A 20412-nucleotide genomic window follows, 5' to 3' on the forward strand; every position below is an offset into this window, starting at 1 on the left:
GGGTTAACCACGACTTGAGATCAGGGGAGGGCAGAGGCTGCTGTCATTGTTCATGTGGAAACTGAAAGTGCATTAAACATCAGCTTTGTGCAGGAGACAGAAGACACGTCGGCATCAGGCCCAATACCAGAATTTGGAAATGCAGAAAATTTGCCACCCTGCATTAGGAAACGTCTTTGGGAGCTATTTTGAAAACCAACTTCCTATTTTAGCCCGTATAGTATTTTGAGTGCTGCGCGGAAAGGAAGAGCTTAAGGGAGGGAACAGTGCAATATGTGCAGAAATTGCTAAAAGAGTGTCTAAGGAAGGAAGACGCATGTGAGTATCTTCTACTTTCATACCATATATAAGCTCATGTTAATGTGTAGTTGTAAACATTTTCCACATTTTAATATGTCGTTTTTGAATATTGTTGAATTTGATACTGAAATACTGAAAAATCTTTAACTTAGATGGATAGATGTTCTATTTTAGTTGAAGATTTTTTAGTATCTGAAAGATGTCATAAATTTATGTTTGTGTAAGCACTATAGAATAGACCCATTTTCTTTGTATGTATGTATATATATATATATATATATATATATATACACACAGTTGAGGACGATTTTATTAGCCCCCTTACAAAATAGTGCTTGTTTTCTAAGTGTTTTCCAAGTGATATTAACCAGAGCAAAATAAACTGAACACAGCTTTTTGTAGACTTCGTAGTTTTATTTTGGATGCTTACACTATTTTATATTCCACTCAGAAATGAAGATATTGTACAAAACACAAAAACTACCAGGGTCAAAATTATTAGCCCCCCACACCCTAATAGTCAATTGTGTATCCTTTTTGCTGTATTACTGCCTGCAGACGTTTGTTGTAGTTTACAACAAGTCTCTCACACTTCACTTGAGGAATCCTGGCCCATTCTTCTTTGGCAAATCTCTCCAGTTCCTCTAGATTTGATGGGTGCCTGGCATGGACATGTTTCTTTAGGTCACTCCACAGATTTTCTATTGGATTTAAGTCAGGGCTTTGTGCAGGCCATTCAATGACATTCACTTTGGTCGTCTGGAGATAGTTCTTCACCAAGAGGGAGGTGTGTTTAGGATCCTTGTCATGTTGGAAGATGAAGTGACGTCTCAGACCCAGTTTCACAGCATACTGCCTAAGGTTCTCTTTCAAAATAGCCAAATATTTTTCTTTATTCATGATTCCATCCACCTTGACAAGATTTCCTGTTCCAGATGCACTGAAGCATCCCCACAGCATAATACTCCCACCACCATGCTTCACTGTGGGGATGGTGTTCTTTGGGTTGAATGCCTGTCCTTTTTTTCTCCAAACGTAAGCAGTGTCCCTGTGGCCAAAGAGCTCTAGTTTAGTCTTGTCAGACCATAAGACACGCTTCCAGTATGAATAATGTTTCTCCAGGTTGTCTCGAGCATACTGAAGTCTGGCTTGAAGGTGCCTCTTCCTCAAAAGTGGGGTTTTTCTTGGTCTGCACCCTTGTAGGTCATTCCTGTGCAGAGCTCTAGTTATGGTCTTCTTCGAGACAATGATTCCTGATGTGGCCAAGTCATTTGCCAGCGCCTTGGAAGTTAATCTGGGGTCTCTAGACACGTCTCTCACCAGTTTCCTCTCCAGTCTCTCTGAAATCTTTCTCTTTCTACCTCTGCCAGGCTTGTTCTGCACTGTGTTGCTGTCTTTGGAGCGTTGAATGATGCCTCTCACTCCAGTCCTTGACACCTGGAAACGGTTGGATATCTTCGTATATCCCTCCCCTGCTTTGTGGGCATCTATAATTCTTATTCTGAGGTCCACACTGATCTCCTTTGTTTTTGGCATGTTGCTTCCTCAACTGCCAGCTCCATAATGAGGCTTTTATACCATGTTTTGGCTTGAGTTAATTAACTTAACTGAATTGAGTGCAATCACCTGTTTGACCTGATTCCCTTTATGCACATCACCTGTGAAGGTTAAGCACATCACTGCACAAAAGTGGCTTGTGTGATGACTTAATAAATGGTAATTTCTTAAAGGGGGTTAATAATAATAATGTCCCTGGTCATTTTAGCTTTTTCTTACATAATAATGTTTTGGTGCACAAATATAAATGTTTTGGCCCTTATAATGACAAATTGTATGTTCAGGAATGCTCTGTTAGAACCGCCTTGCTCTGCTAAAAAGGATCTTGCCAGAAACTTGAAAAAACTTAAAATTCCATAGGGGGGCTAATAATATCGTCCTCAACTGTGTGTGTATATATATATATATATATTTATGTTCATGTTCTGGATCTCTGGAAAGCGTCTAGAGACAACATCTGTTGTATTAGACGCTATATAAATAAAATTGAATTGAATTGAATATATATATATATACACACACATACTGTCCATACCTGTAAGTGAGTTTCCCCATTGAGGGAGAAATAAAGGATCATCTAATCTAATCTAATCTAATCTAATCTACGCTGCTGTCCAGGGCCGTTCACAGCTCAATCAATGGGACAACAGCCATCCCCTGGAGGAGCAGCAGGAGGAGGCTGACGCTCCTGGAGCAGCTGAGCAGGTGTCAGGATGCCTGGTCCCCCGGTGCTCCCTGGGACCGGGGGATGGCCCACGCTGCTGTCTCTGGGTCTCCTGCTGGCGTAAGTCTGACAAAGTCTTTCTTGCTTTCCTTCAAACTGAAGAACTTGTCATTTGAAATTGAAATCATTCTTCACGTTTCTGCATTTCGCTGACTGAAAAACTCCTGAAGATTTCAGGAGACTTTAAAACTACTCAACCTCAATGGTCACACGAATGCGGCCGATTGATCCATAAATTTAATGGGTCCGTCTTTATTTGTTTCTCAGTTTGCCAGATTGTTATGGGCCTCACCACAAACAACAGATTTTATGTAAATAGTCTGCACGATTATTACGCCAGCTGCTGCTCACTCAGTTAATTCAGCTTCACAACTTAGAGAAAGTTTAACTAAGTTAGTGATTTTTCCCTTCCTTTTGATTACTCGCAAACATCAGTGTGCAGTTAACAGACAATTAATTTAAAAAGAAAAATGATCAAACTCTTGATTATTCATGTTTTAGGTTTTTGAGAAAGTTTACTTAAAAAGCAACTCAAGCTTTTGTGTCCATCAGCTTTTGCTTTGGCAGCAAAGGTTTACTTTGTCTTTCTGGAAGTACAGTCTTGTGTCTGACAGACCAGCGAGGTCTGCCGAGTCGGGGTTAGTGGAAGAGGGACAGGGTGTGGATGTGTGTGCTGGAGCACCTTGGTTGTCATGTTGACCAGTGGAAGTGGAAGTATCCTCCAGAAATGATCAGCAGCCCATCGACAACATGACAAAGGTCCAACTAGCTCAACCTTAAAGACGAGCCCGTACCAGCACATCTCCTCCACCGTGGCCTGACCTTAAATTGTGCCCAGGGTTGTGATCGTGCATGAGTCCCTCCACCTGCTCCATCATGACCCCCTCTCATTTCATACGAGCGCTGATATTTGTTGACTCAGTCTTGATGCTTCAGCTTGAGAAACGTTATTTTTTTTTTACCTCGACTGACGTCTTTCTGGTGTTCCTGGACGCTCCGGGGAGGGTGCAGCTTTGGGATACGGTGGCATCGGTCCAGGCTAGGTTAGGATGGATTTTTTTCAGTTTGGAGGTCTTTTGTTTGGTGTGTGAATGTGCATTCATCAATCACCCCATGATTCCATGTGCGGTCCCTCTTTCTGATCCTCTTTATTACTTCCTCTATGCTGCTCTCATTTTCTACAGTGTACGTGACTCAGCGCCCACTAGTGCATGATGTGAACTCTTGGCGAGTGTGCTGCTCATCTTTTCACTCGGTCTAAATTTTAAAAGCCGGTTCTGTGTGCACCAAACGGACAGAGAAAAAATGCTGTTTATTTCAGACACAATGACATTTTTTGTTACAACAGAGGTGCTCTCAGCCTCTATCTCTGTGCTATTGGAGAAGTTCCTTTTTCTCTTTGACATCTTTTAACACACCGTGATGCTTTTGCACTGAATGCAGAAGTAGTGTTGAATAAAAGCATGAACATACCAGGGAAATGACACTACAAAATGGATATGTCTGCTGCAGAGAGAGACTGTGAGTAGCAAATCTATATTTGTTGGTTGTTTTAGAGCATGAAATGCAGATAAATGCCAAAAAATGCAGAATCTTTTCTGGCAGCATCAAATTACTGAGCCGTGATGGTGGATGAGCATCTTTTTGTTTCTGTAACAGAGAAGCTCTTGAAGTGTAAAATGATGTTGCAAAGACTTCAGTCTGACGAGTATTGCTGATACAAGTCTTTAACAAAACAAAAAGCAGAAAAAACATTTTTTTTGTTAGTTTCTTTTTACTGCTTTCATGAAAGATACACCGTACAGAGACTGTGGTGAGTGATAAACTTGTCTTTATTTTCTTTGCACACCGAGCCTGAAGCCTGAAAGCCACTTCCTGTGTGAGAGCATCTTTGAGTTCGGTTGTGTTGTTGCCACACAACTGGTTTACACAAGCTCAATGTGACTCAACCAACAGCTCAGTCTCCTTTTGCCTCCAGAAACGGCAGAAATGATCAGACTTGGTCTTTAAAAGCAGCATCTCAGTGTACAGATGAAATGTAAGATCCTCATTGGTGTGCAAAAAAAAAAGCAACTTCACCCTTTTGTTGCAGCAGACTTCTAAGTGAGCCGACTACCAAGAACAAGATTAGACCTACATAAACTTTATGTGTGAAGCTACAGCCTTAGCATTTGATGATGAAAATTAACTTAATCTCGGCATGTCCTGCTTTTTTGACTGAAAACTTTTTGGGGAGGGGGGTTGCGAGCAAGTCACTGCATCTTAATGATACAGTGACACCTTTCATGAGAGTGAAATAATCTTTATGAATAGACAGGAACGCGGTGCATGGAGTGCTGCTTGGGTATTGCAAAAAAGTGTATCCCTCAGGTGCTCTTCATTCGGGGAGATCCATAAAATGTTGTAGACAGAGAACTGAGGCACTCGTGAGGGTAAGATTAATTAAAATGCCTTTATTGGTGCATGGCTAATCTATTAAAAGCGTGTCAAAATCTTTATGAATGTTTGCAACATTAACTGTCATTAGTAAGAACGCCTGAATGCTGTGTGATTATAAAACGCTTACTTTTTTTTTTTTTTCAAGTGTCCTGCTTTAGTCAGGCCTGTATGAGAGCTGCGTCAGCTGTGAGAAGCAGAACCATCTTACCAGGAATATGCAAACTAAAAAAGTTCAAATACATAGCATGCAAACATTACATAGATTGCAGTGGAATATATATATATATATATATATATATATATATATATATATATATATATATGGACACACTTCCCAATTTGTTGAATGAGAAGGTGTGTCCAAATGTTTGGTCTGCACTGTATGTATGTATGTATATGTATATGTATATGTATATGTATATGTGTGTATATATATATATATATATATATATATATATATATATATATAACATCACATATTTTGGGGTAAGGTTTAACAGAGCTGAGGTTTAAGGTCAGGACTGGGGTGTAAAGTCTTCTCCCAACAGGAGGTTGTAACAGTTCATGTCAGGTCAGGCTGTTTTTAATCATGATTTTTAAAGTGGTTTTCAAGCATGTGATATATTTCTTCAGAGGGCGGAGTTGGCGTGTTTTACACTGAAATGAATGAATGGATCTATCCTGCTGGGGGATGCTGCTAACACTACAGAGTGGAAATGATGAGAGGTCCTGAGACAGAAATATCCCGGCTCGATAGACTCATACCAGTGTCATGAGGGGGCAGCGGCAATTAGCAAACCTCAGAAATGAGTTGTATGACTTCCTCTATCAAGATCAAACTAATACAGCCTTGTCAAGGAAATTCCGACACACGCTTAACAAAGAGCTCCCTGAACTTGTCAGATTTGTTTCATGTACCACTACGTGCATCTCTACTGGCTGCCTGGTTGCCATGGGACACCGCTGCATAACCTGCCAGCGAGAATGTATTTGTCTTCCTGCTCAACAGGCTTCTGACTGTCACACTTGTTCTGGTAAAATGAGTCACTGTGTTTCCCTGCAGAGTTTCCTGGTTGTGCGAGACTCCGTGACTTCGCAGCCCAGCCTGCTGTGTGTGTCTGCGGGGGGACAGAATGACCAGGTCCTTGACTACGGTATCAAGTGCACAGGCACAGGTATGCAAACGTGAACGTGCGTGACCCAGTCCATCCCAGTTCCCCCAGTGCCACTTTCGGTGGTTATCTCACTGTGCACCACTTCTGCTAAACTTGATATATCAGGTCAATAAGCAGTTTAAATGAGACAATAACATGCTGAGACAGATAGTCTCACTTCCTGCAGTCGGATTTATCTACCGTACTTTGTACCGTGGATGATTGACATGGTAAAGATGTTGGAGCAAGTCCAAGATGTATCTGCTAGAGACTAGAAAAAGAAAAGTAATCCAGTTTACTGTTTTGATGAGAACTCTGTTCAATATCGACAGCACAAGCAAACATTGTTGTCAGTGTAGCATGGTGGTAGTCACTCATCTGTAAAAGTCCCATCTCTGGGCTTCCTGTTTAAAGCCTCAGCACAGGAATGTGTTTTAACAAAGCGTGTAATGAGACTAATGATACTTCCCACTCCGTCTCCGTTCTCTCTGCAGTGCTCCAGCTGTCTGACTCTCATCTGTCCTTCTCCGACTTGCCCCAGCTGGTGTTTTTCTACTCTCTGACCAGGTAGGAAGTCGCTCCATCACTCACGTCCCCTGACATGTGCGTGTTTGACTTAACAACTCTATCGTAACTCTTTGTCAGTCGCTTCCAAGTCAAATCAGCAAGTGCGCTGACATAATCTATGTAAACGATGTAACAATGTGTACAGGGATGTGTTGGATGTCTGTCTGTCCGTCCCACACTGGATCTACAGCATGACCGATACGAATCGTCTCTCTCAGCTTGAACCCGGTGAGTATCTGCCTCTCTGAGTTTGACCCTTCGTCAGAAATATAAAGGCAGAGACGTGTTTGAAGACCGGTTTTGTCTTGTTTGATTGATTCCTGCAGAAACTTGGCTTTCCACACCGACCGAGCAGCAGACCGAAGAGATTAGCCACATGGAGCCGAACACCATGATGTGTTCAATACAGGTATGCTGCTTTGTGTCTGTCACAGCGAGATGGATGTGTTTTTGGAGACAAAGGAATTAAGTCCTTGTTTCATTTACTGAGGAACTGTTTTACATATTTTTTATAATACTCTAAAGAGAGATTATTGTTAGGTTTAGGCACTTTTGTATCATCAAACTTTCTGGAGACAAAGAAAGACACAAACACAATTAGAATTTGCTTGCAAGGAGAGCAGTCGGGACGTGTAAAATCTCCAACATACTCTGATTTGTCTCAGCTGCTTCCTTGCTTTTATTCACTCTGGGTGTACCCTAGATCACAAAGCTAACTGCGCCCCTAAAGGGAGGGGAAAAATGAGTGGTCGCAGTTAGCGGAAAGGTATTGATTTGTTCTTGTTCTCATTTGTTTAGCAACAAGAAGTTTCCTCTTCTCTGCAGATATCTGCTTTATGCTGATATCAGGAAACTTCTTGTGCAGTACTTTTTAATCACTTAACACAGCATTGTTTTATCAGTTCGTCACAGGCGTAAGCAAATTATCATACGTTCTGTTAATAGCAAGCATGATAACTTACTACTTATTTACAATAGTTCCAACAATTATATTGTTAAGTATAAAATGAGCAGAGACATGTTCCTGCAGCCACTTCTATATGAAAAACATAATTAATTCCTGACAGTCCTGATTTTCCCATATCGGGGCTCCAACTCCTCCCTTAAAGGAGCTTGAGGCTCCTTTTAAGAAATGAGACTCTCTAGCGCCACCCTTCACCACGACGGCCGTTGGGGGTACTGCAGCCAACAGTGAAGCCGGCACGGGAGAACGGGGAGAACGTGCATGCAGCGTCATGTGACGTCACATCCGCAGGACAGAGCGGGAAATTCGGGACCGAATTGCAGCACATTTTGCAGCACACAGCCTGTTCAAGGCAAAGGAGAGATACACTAGAGGAATCATTCTTTTGGGTTTGGAACGCTTCATCTGACATTATTACTAGAAAACTTAAAATGTATACAAATTTTTTTCATAAATCTTGCCACAATCCGGCCTCAAGCTCCTTTAAGTACTAGTGATCTCATATTTTCCATGACAACTAAGAGAAGAAATTGTTCAAACTTACACATCCTTGTTGTCTCCTGCTCAGCTTCTTCAGTGGCTCGTCTTTAACCTTTCTAGATTCTGGCTTTTTTTTCATCCATGAAACATATAATAACCTTTGCCAAGGGTCATTAAACTCTATTTTAGGGCCTGGGTGCAGCTGGAAAGCCCCGCGAGTGCTCTTATCCTTACCTCATGGTAATATATTCAAACGGACACATCCGGAGCTGATGTGGAATAGCTGGAATCGCTCGCTCGGGCCTATCAGACCAATCAGAGAAGACCTTTAGAAGACTGCTTATTTTGAGGAAACACAATCAAGGCAGAAAGCACACAGCAGCTCTCATCATTTCTTGGGAATTTAGCGTTGCTTCATGTCAACTGCAGTGCTATGTTGTCCCCAGTACCTTGCTCTCATAGTGTGGTCCCATTTAAAAGCAGGTAACATTCCAGTTAATACTTCAGAGTGGAAGCATGCATATAATTATTGTCAGAATTTCTACATGTATTGTGTAAGTTTATTGATCAGGGTGTCCCACCGTCCTGATCCTCGTTCGTGTCTATGTTTTTCTCAGCTGACCTCCACCAGTGGTGCCCTGTGCATCATCAATCCTCTCTACCTGCGTGAACACGGAGACGAGTGGCTGACCCACAGGACCGCCCAGCCTCCGACTTACAGACGAGAGCGACGTCTCAGCAGCACCCGGACATGGGCCGGGGCGGGCGTGCAGAGCAAACGGACCATCTCCCTGGACCAGGAAAGCTCCGCCGCCTGGACAGAAAGCTCCGGTCAGAACTTGATTTTTTTTTTTTTAACAATATCTTTATTGATTTTTTTATTCACACAAAGGATATTATTATAAAGGACATTTCACAACTTTTGACTTAACAGTCTTAACCCCCCCCCCCCCCCTCCATCTCAACCCACATCCATTCTCTCTTTACATCTCTCTTGTTATAAGATCCAAAATTTGTACAAAGTAACATATGACAGTATTGTAAGTGCAGTCCAATGGTAGCTCTAGCAAATTAAAGATAAACATAAACAAAAATTACACTTTTGCTGTCGCCCTCCAAGACCCTTCCCCTTCTGAGGTTCACCACTACTTTGATGTTTAGGTATCCTGCTCTGCATTTTCCTCCCGTAGAAGCCTATATCTCCTTTTTAAATTAATTGATTAAAAGGTTTCCAGATTTCCTCATACATCCCAAGTTTGTTTTTTAATGTATATAGTGCCTTGCGAAAGTATTCGGCCCCCTTGAACTTTGTGACCTTTTGCTACATTTCAGGCTTCAAACATAAAGATATAAAACTGTAATTTTTTGTGAAGAATCAACAACAAGTGGGACACAATCATGAAGTGGAACGAAATTTATTGGATATTTCAAACTTTAACAAATAAAAAACTGAAAAATTGGGCGTGCAAAATTATTCAGCCCCCTTAAGTTAATACTTTGTAGCACCACCTTTTGCTGCGATTACAGCTGTAAGTCGCTTGGGGTTTGTCTCAGTTTTGCACATCGAGAGACTGAAATTTTTGCCCATTCCTCCTTGCAAAACAGCTGGAGCTCAGTGAGGTTGGATGGAGAGCGTTTGTGAACAACAGGTTTCAGTTCTTTCCACAAATTCTCGATTGGATTCAGGTCTAGACTTTCACTTGGCCATTCTAACACCTGGATATGTTTTTTTTGTGAACCATTCCATTGTAGATTTTGCTTTATGTTTTTGCAGACTCCATCAGGTTTTCTTCCAGAGTGATCCTGTATTTGGCTCCATCCATCTTCCCATCAATTTTAACCATCTTCCCTGTCCCTGCTGAAGAAAAGCAGGCCCAAACCATGATGCTGCCACCACCATGTTTGACGGTGGGGATGGTGTGTTGAGGGTGATGAGCTGTGTTGCTTTTACGCCAAACATAACTGTAGCAAGGCTCGCTGCTACGGGGTCACCAGACAGGACAGCAGACACTGGGTTTCGAGGAGAAATTCTTATTTTATTTTCAATCACACAGACGTGCACTCGGACTCGGCCACAGATCTGCCCACAGCACTTTCAGCTCTGTCCTCGCAGCAGAGCTCCACTCTGCGTCCTTCCTCTCCTGTCTCCAGGGCCCGCACACTACTGAAATACACAGAGAATGATTAGACACACCTGTGCGCCACTCCCTCGCACTCCCTCTCTCCCCTGCAGACCACGCCCCAATCCTGCACCCTGCCACAATAACGTCTTGCATTGTTGCCAAAAAGTTTGATTTCGGTCTCAACTGACCAGAGCACCTTCTTCCACGTGTTTGGTGTGTCTCCCAGGTGGCTTGTGGCAAACTTTAAACAACACTTTATATGGATACCTTTAAGAAATGGCTTTCTTCTTGCCACTCTTCCATAAAGGCCAGAATTGTGCAGTATACGACTGATTGTTGTCGTATGGACAGAGTCTCCCACCTCAGCTGTAGGTGACCTCTGACCTCTGACCTCTGCAGTTCATCCAGAGTGATCATGGGCCTCTTGGCTGCATCTCTGATCAGTCTTCTCCTTGTATGAGCTGAAAGTGTAGAGGGACGGCCAGGTCTTGGTAGATTTGCAGTGGTCTGATACTCCTTCCATTTCAATATTATCGCTTGCACAGTGCTCCTTGGGATGTTTAAAGCTTGGGAAATCTTTTTGTATCCAAATCCAGCTTTAAACTTCTCCACAACAGTATCTGGGACCTGCCTGGTGTGTTCCTTGTTCTTCATGATGCTCTCTGCGCTTTAAACGGACCTCTGAGACGATCACGGTGCAGGTGCATTTATACGGAGACGTGATTACACACAGGTGGATTCCATTTATCATCATTAGTCATTTAGGTCAACACTGGATCATTCAGAGATCCTCACTGAACTTCTGGACAGAGTTTGCTGCACTGAAAGTAAAGGGGCTGAATAATTTTGCACGCCCACTTTTTCAGTTTTTTATTTGTTAAAAAAAGTTTGAAATATCCAATAAATTTCGTTCCACTTCATGATTGTGTCCCACTTGTTGTTGATTCTTCACAAAAAATTACAGTTTTATATCTTTATGTTTGAAGCCTGAAATGTGGCAAAAGGTCACAAAGTTCAAGGGGGCCAAATACTTTCGCAAGGCACTGTATGTTATTCTCTCCATTGACACACGGTCAGAACTTGATACTATTATTATTTACTTTGGAAACCGGTTCAGTCCAAATAGAAAAATAAAAAACTGTTTGGGCCTCATGTTTTACTGTTCTAGGTCTAACTCGAGCCAGGTCAGCTGATTCTTCCACCACCCCGAACACCCCGGTAGGGGTGGTCCTCCGGAGGCCCAGCCGGGACCTTGCCATGAACCCCCCCCAGAGAGCGACAGGGAGCCGGTCCACGCCCTCCAGCCCCCGGAGCGTCACGCCCGAGCCGCAGCGCCACAGCAGCCCCATGCCCACGTCTCCTCACAGGGTGTCCTGGATCGAAGATGGATTCTGGCTGCCCCCCCCCAGGCCGTCCTCCCTGCTCCAGCCCCCGGAGCTCGACTCGCTGTCCGTCAGCAGCATGGAGGACGAGCCGGACTCGCTGGTCCCCGGCCCCGCACCCCACCACACGTCGGCCAACCGCCTGGCCGATAAGCTGAAACACCGGATCTCGGCGGTGGGCCAGGCACTTGGTGGACTGGTGTGCCAGAAGAAAAAACTGACCAATCGTGTTAAGGAGTTGAGTGAGAAGAAAGGCGGGGCATTCGCAGAAGCTGTGAAAGCTTTTGTGGACTCGATGCTGAAGGCGGGGAGCGACCCCAGCGGGGTGACCGTGTCTGAGTTCCTACAGGACCTGAGGTCGTCGCTGACGTCGCTGAGGGAGACGCTGCTGGACACTACAGACTTCCAGGCATTACTGGACAGCATTACTGACTTCAATGACTCTGAGATCGGTACGTGAGCTGACGGTTAGCTATCACACTATACCAGGGGTCGGCAACCTGCCAATACCAGGGCTCTTTAGCGCCGCCCTAGTGGCTCCTGGAGCTTTTTCAAAAAAAAAAAGATTCCTTTTTTTTTTTTTTTTTTTTCCTTGTTTTCTCTTTTTTCCTCTTTTTTTCTTTTTTTTCTTCTTTTTTCCATTTTTCTCTCTTTTTTCCTTTTTCTTTTCCTTTTTAATCTAGACATTTCGACTTTTTTCTCGAAATTTTGACTTTTTTCTCAAAATTTTGACTTTTTTCTCAACATTTCGACTTTTTTCTCGAAATTTTGACTTTTTTCTCGACATTTCGACTTTTTTCTCGACATTTCGACTTTTTTCTCCACATTTCGACTTTTTTCTCGAAATTTTGACTTTTTTCTCAACATTTCGACTTTTTTCTCGACATTTCGACTTTTTTCTCAACATTTCGACTTTTTTCTCGAAATTTTGACTTTTTTCTCGACATTTCAACTTTTTTCTCGACATTTCAACTTTTTTCTCCAAATTTTGACTTTTTTTTCTCAACATTTCGACTTTTTTTTCTCGAAATTCTGACTTTTTTTTCGACATTTCAACTTTTTTCTCAACATTTCAACTTTTTTCTCGAACTGCATAATGAAAAAAAAAAATCTTCCCCCAGTTCTAACTAATATAGAAACATGCAGCATGTGTTGCCTTCATTCTAAGGCTTATACAAGACTTTTCATTTTTTTGCGGCTCCAGACATATTTGTTTTTTGTGTTTTTGGTCCAATATGGCTCTTTCAACATTTTGGGTTGCCGACCCCTGCACTATACAAACTGGATGCCAAGAACATCATTTATGTTCTTGCAGTCTATGGTCTGGTGTTAATCTCTCCTCACCTGTCTCTTGACCCTCTTGTAGACTACTTCGTGGAGCTCTCCCTCCATAAAGTAGCTCTGAAGCCCATCGCTGCACACCTCTACACCTGCATCCACAACTTACGGACCAAAGACAACACCTTTGAGCATCTCACGAGCAACCAGCGGGTGTTGGAGAAGAAAGGGGTGGAGGAGCTCGGGGGAACAGCCGGCGCTGGAGTACCTGATCCCGTCACCCTCGAGCGGATACATCACAAATGGACTAGTATGCATGAGACCTACTCCCCAAGCAAGAAGGTCCAGATTGTGCTCAAAGTGTGCAAGACGATTTATCACAGCATGAGTGCCAATGCCAGCTCAGGTAAGGTTGCTGCTTGTTCTCAGTTGTTTCCAGCCCGGCTGAAGTCGTCCATCTTGGATGGGGCTGGGGCTTTGCTCATACTCTCCTCTTCAGCAGGTACAGCTTTTGGAGCGGATGACTTCCTGCCCTGTTTGACGTGGGTGCTGCTCCGTAGCAACTTGGTCACCTTGCAGGTGGATACAGACTACATGATGGAGCTGCTGGACCCCACACAGCTGCAGGGAGAGGGTGAGGCACACACACTCACACTCACACACACACACACACACACACACACACACACACACACACACACACACACACACACTCACAAATTACAGCCCAAACGCGCTCCGGTGACCTAACCTTTTCTGCAGAGGTGTCAAAAGTATTCACATTCATTACTCAGGCAGAAGTATAGATACTAGAGTTTAAAAATACTCCTGTAGAACTTGAAGTATCAACTCAAGTTTTTTACTCAAGTAAAAGTATAAAAGTACTGGTTTCAAAACTACTTCAAGTATAAAAGTAAAAGTAATGTAAGTAAGGGGGAAAAAAGCCATTGAAAATGAATGCATCTTAGTATAATGCAAATATATTAAAGAACCATATATGTGTACTATTGAGCATTAACATGTGTTTCAGAGAGCAGAAGATATGATGACTAGTTGACTATAAGTATTGTAATGGTGCAAAAAGTCAAACTTCAGAGGCATGTTATCATTTATCCTAACCTTTATTGGAATGTACATCCAAGTTTAGTTGCAGGAATCTGAGGGAACGGATGTAAGAACAAAACTGGACAAGAACATCTGAAACAACCACAACCAAATTCACTCTATCCGGATGGAGCAATTTAACTGGATAGTTTTTTTTTAAAGGCCAAAATGAAATAGAGTAACAAGGTTGTTTTTAAAATGTAAGGAGTAAAAAGTACAGATAATTGCGTGAAAATGTAAGGAGTAAAAGTAAAAAGTGGTCTGAAAAATAATTACTCCATTGAAGTATAGATAACCACAATTTCTACATAAGTAAGGTAACAAAGTATTTGTACTTTGTTACTTGACACCTCTGCTTTTTTGGATTCCCTTTCCCGCAGGTGGCTACTACCTTACAACCCTATACGCCTCTCTCTACTACATCAGCAGTTTCCAGCCGCGAGTGGCCGCCCGTCAGCTCAGCGTGGAGGCCCAGAAGTCCATCAACCAGTGGCATCGCAGGCGCACCCTGCACTGCAACCAGTCCCGTCGCAGCAAGAACCGGCGGACGATTCGCAGGCTCTGCCGGGAAGCTGCAGTGCACAAGTCTGAGACAGAAACTGGGAATAAAGAAAACGCCACTGACGATGTTGACACGGTAGAGCAGCCGACAGGACGCACCACAGAGGATCTGTCGGTGTGTGAGGAGGAGACGGAGAGCGAACAAGAACTCAACAGCCAAACAGACACCACTGATGGTCTTAATGCAGCTGCGGGAGAGGACTAGTGAGGATTGTAATGAAGAGGAAACAGAGGGTTTAAGCTGGAGAGCATAGCTGCCTGTCAGTCACACGCATGGAGAATTCATCAAAGCATTTCCACTGAGTCAAGGAAAAACAACTGAAACTGTTCAAGTCCTCCCAATGTGAAGTTTTTAACACACTCATGTGGGCGTGAGGGCTGGGGTCTATCGGAAACCTGAGCTTGCCTTTACTATCATATATGGAGCTCCATAAACATGGTGTTTATGCAAATACATATTTAAGTGGTGCATATTTAAGCACCATATGAGCTTGGTAATTGATCACATTGATCAATCAGTATGTCGCCAGTTATTGGCTATGAATCCAATCTTATTTCAGCAAATATAAACATGCTTATATGTTACATCTGATGCAGGAAATGGTGATTAACTTAGAGCTTTTTTTTTTTTTTAATGGTAAAGTAAAATTGTATTTGTGCCAGAATAGATAATATGAAATTCATATTCTGTAATGAGAGTACGATAATAAAACTGCTTGTGTTTACTTTGAAGATCACTCCAAATTCTGTCAGCATAATTTCTAGCAGTCTGGCTAAAATTATCCAAAAAATGCAGCATTATTATTATTATTATTATTATTATTATTATTATTATTATTATTATTATTGTTATTATTATTATTGTTATTGTTATTTTTATTATTATTATTATCATTTTTAGTATTATTATTATTATTATTATTATTATTATTATTATTATTATTATTATTGTGATTATTATTAGTAGTAGTAGTAGTAGTAGTAGTATTATATCGTTATTGACAAGAAGATCAAACGTTTTCATGAAGACACTTGTCATATCACGGTTCTGGTATTGGCCTGCTGTAAAGTCAGCATTAACACCGTTATGGTAAACATTTTTGAATGAAAAAGTAACAATTAAATTAATGTATTTATTCTTAAAAACATTTCACTCAGCTGACCTGCCTGTCGTCAACACTGATTCACTGCAGTATACTCGTCTGTCATCTATTTTGCATATGTACTGTAGCTTCACTTAATCAGATGTTACATGCTGTCAGCCCTCGACATCATCTCCACTAGAGGGCAGCATTTAACTTCCTCTCACACCCTCAAACGGCACATGGCTTACATCAAGTATGTAATGCCTTACAGATTTGAATTGGCATTGATGTGCCAGCTGAATGTGAAGCAGACTACAGAAGTTAAAGGTATTTCACTACATTGACAAGATGACATAGCAACAGCAGTTGCTGAAACAGAAGCTGAAGTTAACACTAACCAGGATTGCACATGGAGCGATTCCAGCAACATTACATGTGTGAAGGTAGCTACAGAGACCAAGTGGAAACAACTGGGAGAGCCATGCAATAAACACAGTTAGTGAAGGCTGGAGTTGCAGACAAGTGAAGTTGCAGCAGAAGGTAGAATGCTAAAACATTAAATGAAAATGTGACTAATGAGAAGGCGTCTTTGTAAATCTGAAGGTTAAACATCTAAAGTTGCAGATGAAGTGAGAGGTCGGAGCAGAAGCTGAAGCATCTGCTTCAAATTCTGCTCATGAAGTGAAAGTGAAAACTGAGGTACTTAAAGCATATGGAGTGTAAAGTACAGTCATCAATACAGTCGTATAGGTTAGAAATCTGAAGTCGTTAACACAGAAAGAACTTGAAGTGACAATTTAATTTATTACTGGTGGTGAAACTGCAAAATTTAGATGTTTTTTTTTTCCATCAGTTTACAATCACATTGAGTGTGCAGCTTTTGTTGTCATTACTTCAAATTATCAGTCATAACTTGAACATTTTGCAGCAGTAGTTAATAAATGCACATATACCGAGAATGTACACATGTAAATAGTTATCAGGGGGCCCCATATGTAAATGTACACACACAGCATCATGTATGCACACATATGGAAGCTTCTCATCCCTGTATCCTAACCGACGGAGCCAATCAAATTTGCCTAATGAGACATCTGGCATTCTGCCTGCATGTGGATGTCAAGCCCAGAAACAGCTGGGCCCTTACACACACACACACACACACACACACACACACACACACACACACACACACACACACACACACACACACACACACACACACACACACACACACACACACACACACACACACACACACACATCAAGATATTCCCCTCTCTTCAGACATTTTGTGTGTGCTGCTGGAGCCAGTGGAAGAATTACAAAGAAATGCAGTAATAAACATTGACTCACTCATATTTGGAATATGCAAACACACAGACTTGCACAGAAAGATTTCAGCAACGCACTAAAGGAAAGAGTTGTGGTCCAGACTGTCGTGGCCAGTAGTTAATATCACACACAGACTCTCGCACATGCATTTCTTTCACACATGTGATATATTATGCATACATGAGTGTGTGTAACGCACTCAGCAAAGCCATAAATTAGATATATGGCAGTGGATGCAGTGGAGGAGGGGGTGCACAGAATAGAGGAGAGTGTATGTGAAATGGGGGCGGAGGGGGGCACAGATGGCCACGGCCTGAGGCATTTGAGGTACTGCAACAAACACATGCATGCATAAGTCTGTGTACGTGCGTGTGTGTGTGCGTGTTGGGAGGAAGGCCACATATGAAAAGACATGCACACATAAATGATATGTTCAATTGGAGGCATATACAGTACAAATGCGCAGCGGCTGGATTTCCAAAGTCCACAATTACACCGAGCAGTAAAATAATTACAAGAAACTATCAAGATCTGGAAATGAAAAAGAATACTGGGATTGAATTAAGCACTTTTGCCGTCCCTGAATGTTTAACTTCAGTCTTACCTAATGCTGCTATATGCTAATCCAGCTGCAAAGTTAAATATGCCATTATAGGCTGCACCAGCAGGCAAAAGGTCGTAAAATTATGTTGTTTTGAATTGTTAAGTGAATAGAAAGTGAAATGATTCACTTACGTTAGATGTGAAGCACTGTTTGTAGTTAGGTGTGTTTATTTTTATTTATGTCTTTGTTAACTCGGAGTGAAAAAAGCAATAAAAGCACCATGAAAAAGTTAAAGATTTGACCTTAGATAGTTGAGACTCATAAAGCCATGATAAGACGATCCAACTGGTAGCATTGTTAGACTGTGTTGTGTTTTTCTCATGATCAGGAGTTTTCACACTACAGTACTAATGAAGGAGAAGCTTTCACACAGCCAACACACCTGACACAGCTCCGGATCCATCCTACTCGTCTTCATCAAGCACTTGCACTCGCATAAATACTGCTCGCATAAAGCCTACAAAGTTCAACAACATTGTGCTCTGGTTTAATACTTGCGGAGTGGATTTGGCTTTGAGGCCATGTTCTTTGGGCTGATGGTATGGAAAGGTCATAATACACATTTTGAAGTCACATAAATACTTATGTCAAGGTATGTAAAGTTTAATAACCGAACACATAACGAAAAAACAAACAACTAATCTAATCCTTGCAAGGTCTTAACATTAGGCAAATATAACTTCAGACGAAAAACACATAAAACTGTTAAACTTGTCATTTAGTCAACAAAACACTGAGCCAAAATGCAGAAGCCATCTGTGAAAAATGTATGAAAATAATCCAATAAGGAACTTTTATGAACAGATGCCTGAAGGGTCTGAAACAGCATTTTCATGCTAACAATGTTTTTTACGGAGCAGAGCCTTTCTGTTGGCAACCCTGCCAAAACAGCCATATTTGTTCAATCTGGATTTTTATGGCCCTATTATGAACTTTAACATTTAAGATGTGAACTGAAGTCTGATGAGTCTGAGCTTTTTGAGGTTCTGAATATTTCCAACCTCAGATGAATCTTTCTCATAATAAAATTATGGATTTTTTTGTAAATGGTCTTATCACCCAGATTGATGGGCAGTGGGTGCATTTCCATTAAGCTTTTTGGCAAAACAAAGGCAAAAACTTGTGATAAAGGTAGCGCTGCAGGGCTCTGTGCTTCCAGTAGACAGTGTTATTCTCTGTATGAGCAGAACTCTCTGGACCGCCGTAACTCGTATCTCTTCCTGGAAGACTTTTCTTCAAAACAACAAAAAAATAAAATTTTAAAGCTGAAGATGATGGACAAAAACAACTTAAGTGTTTGGCAAATGCAATTGCTTCTATCGCTGTTGAGAAAATAGTTAGAAGAAGACGGCAGCAGATAATTTTTTAAATGAATACTCAGAGGTAAAGCCCTTATGTAATGCAGGCATACGTAATGATTAAGTAGTGTTACAGCACAACTACATCATATTAATGAGGCCAAAAACAGCTGGAAACTCGATTTTGATGACTTCATATTGACTTCACATCCAGAGATTTGCAAATGTGCAAAAAGCGTTTTCATTACACTTTCCTGATAAACTGGATTATCGAAATGACTGAAAAACCACTTTGTGAAAGCGGTAAAAGGCTTTTGCGATAGTTGGGAGTTTTTTCTAATTAGAGCCGTTTCCATTACAGGTTGTTTTGTTTTTATACATATTTGGGTTTTGTACAAATCTCGGTTTGATTCAAATGCAACAAGGGACAGTAGTTTCTATAAGACAGCTACTGGTGTCTTTCCTCCTTGGCGTTGCGTTAACAAACACCTGACTTATCCACACTGTCCCAAAATGTCTGCATCTCTAGGCAGGCTCACATTTGCCGAAGGCCCCTTTATCAAGTGCATTTGAGCAGTCTTCTTAATCCCCATGGGATCGGTCAGACAACACTTTCACATCCTGCATCTGCGTTTTGGTTTTGGTTTTGTTACATAACGATGTGTACTATGAAGTTCTTTTTTTCATTCGAAACTGCAGGTACCTAGTCTTAAGACGTAGTCGGGAAGAAATTACCCTTTTCTGATATGCATCACATTAAAATGTCAGGAAAGCAGACTGCAGCGGCCCTGCACAGCTCAGTGGGTTGAGCAGGCACCGTTTCCAGAGGCTACCGCCCTCGTGCAGGCAGCGCCGCTTCCAGCAGCCTGTCGCGCTGTGCTGCGTGTCTTCCCCCTTCTTTCCTACCATTTCCTGTCTCCCTACTTTCCCAATAAAGGCCACTAGTGCCACACAAAAATAGAGGTGACAGTATATCCTGCCTGGTTCAGCCATTCTCCATCATGTGTGTTTGGTTGCTATTTCCCTTGGTTTTGGTCTTGTATCTTTCCCTCCATCTCTTCAGTGCCTTTACTTCTGTTCATTTAGTTCTTGAAGTTCCTTTTAAACTTTTTACCAACAATCAGCAGCCATGGAGTCATGGTAGTAGCTGTTGAGCACTCGATAAATCAAAATAATTAATGCCCAAAGGAAGAGATGAGTATATGTAGTTTCAGTTCAGTTCAATTTCATTTATATAGCATGTATTACAACAGAAATTGTCTATATGCACTTTCCAGAGAGCCAGAAGCCCTCAAGCAATTATTACATAAACAATGGCAGGTAAAAACCTTCAGCCATGAACAAAAGTAGCATTAGTAGAGGTCACATTGAAGTGTAAGAGATTAAAAAACATTCTGCAATAAAAAGTCCCGTCGCTTGCAGAAGAGTCTTGGAAAGGTCCACCGGACTGATGTGAT

The 20412-nt window shown here is 41.7% G+C and overlaps 1 protein-coding gene across 2 annotated transcripts; it reads left to right on the top strand.

Annotated features, from left to right (window-relative positions):
• Positions 1-88: 88 nt before the first annotated feature.
• rinl (Ras and Rab interactor-like) lies at positions 89-15344 on the top strand. Of its 2 annotated transcripts, none has more exons than XM_061719007.1 (11): positions 89-318; positions 2476-2641; positions 6084-6195; positions 6669-6741; positions 6887-6969; positions 7068-7150; positions 8803-9016; positions 11477-12142; positions 13057-13374; positions 13468-13602; positions 14453-15344. In XM_061719007.1, coding segments are annotated over exons 1-11 (2238 nt in total). In that variant the 5' UTR covers positions 89-316; the 3' UTR covers positions 14839-15344. The 2 variants fall into 2 exon arrangements, with proteins under 2 accessions (XP_061574991.1, XP_061574992.1); XM_061719008.1 differs by having other exon boundaries at positions 13471-13602.
• The last annotated feature ends 5068 nt before the right edge of the window (positions 15345-20412 follow it).

The sequence above is a fragment of the Cololabis saira genome, chromosome 4 (assembly GCF_033807715.1).
Source record: "Cololabis saira isolate AMF1-May2022 chromosome 4, fColSai1.1, whole genome shotgun sequence".
NCBI classification, from domain to species: domain Eukaryota; kingdom Metazoa; phylum Chordata; class Actinopteri; order Beloniformes; family Belonidae; genus Cololabis; species Cololabis saira.

What these genes read in the sequence shown, in the direction of transcription:
- rinl (XM_061719007.1), top strand. An exon ending in TCTCTCTCAGCTTGAACCCG is followed by an intron (nt 6,970 to 7,067) that starts GTGAGTATCTGC and finishes TGATTCCTGCAG; the next exon opens with AAACTTGGCTTTCCACACCG. An exon ending in CCATGATGTGTTCAATACAG is followed by an intron (nt 7,151 to 8,802) that starts GTATGCTGCTTT and finishes TGTTTTTCTCAG; the next exon opens with CTGACCTCCACCAGTGGTGC.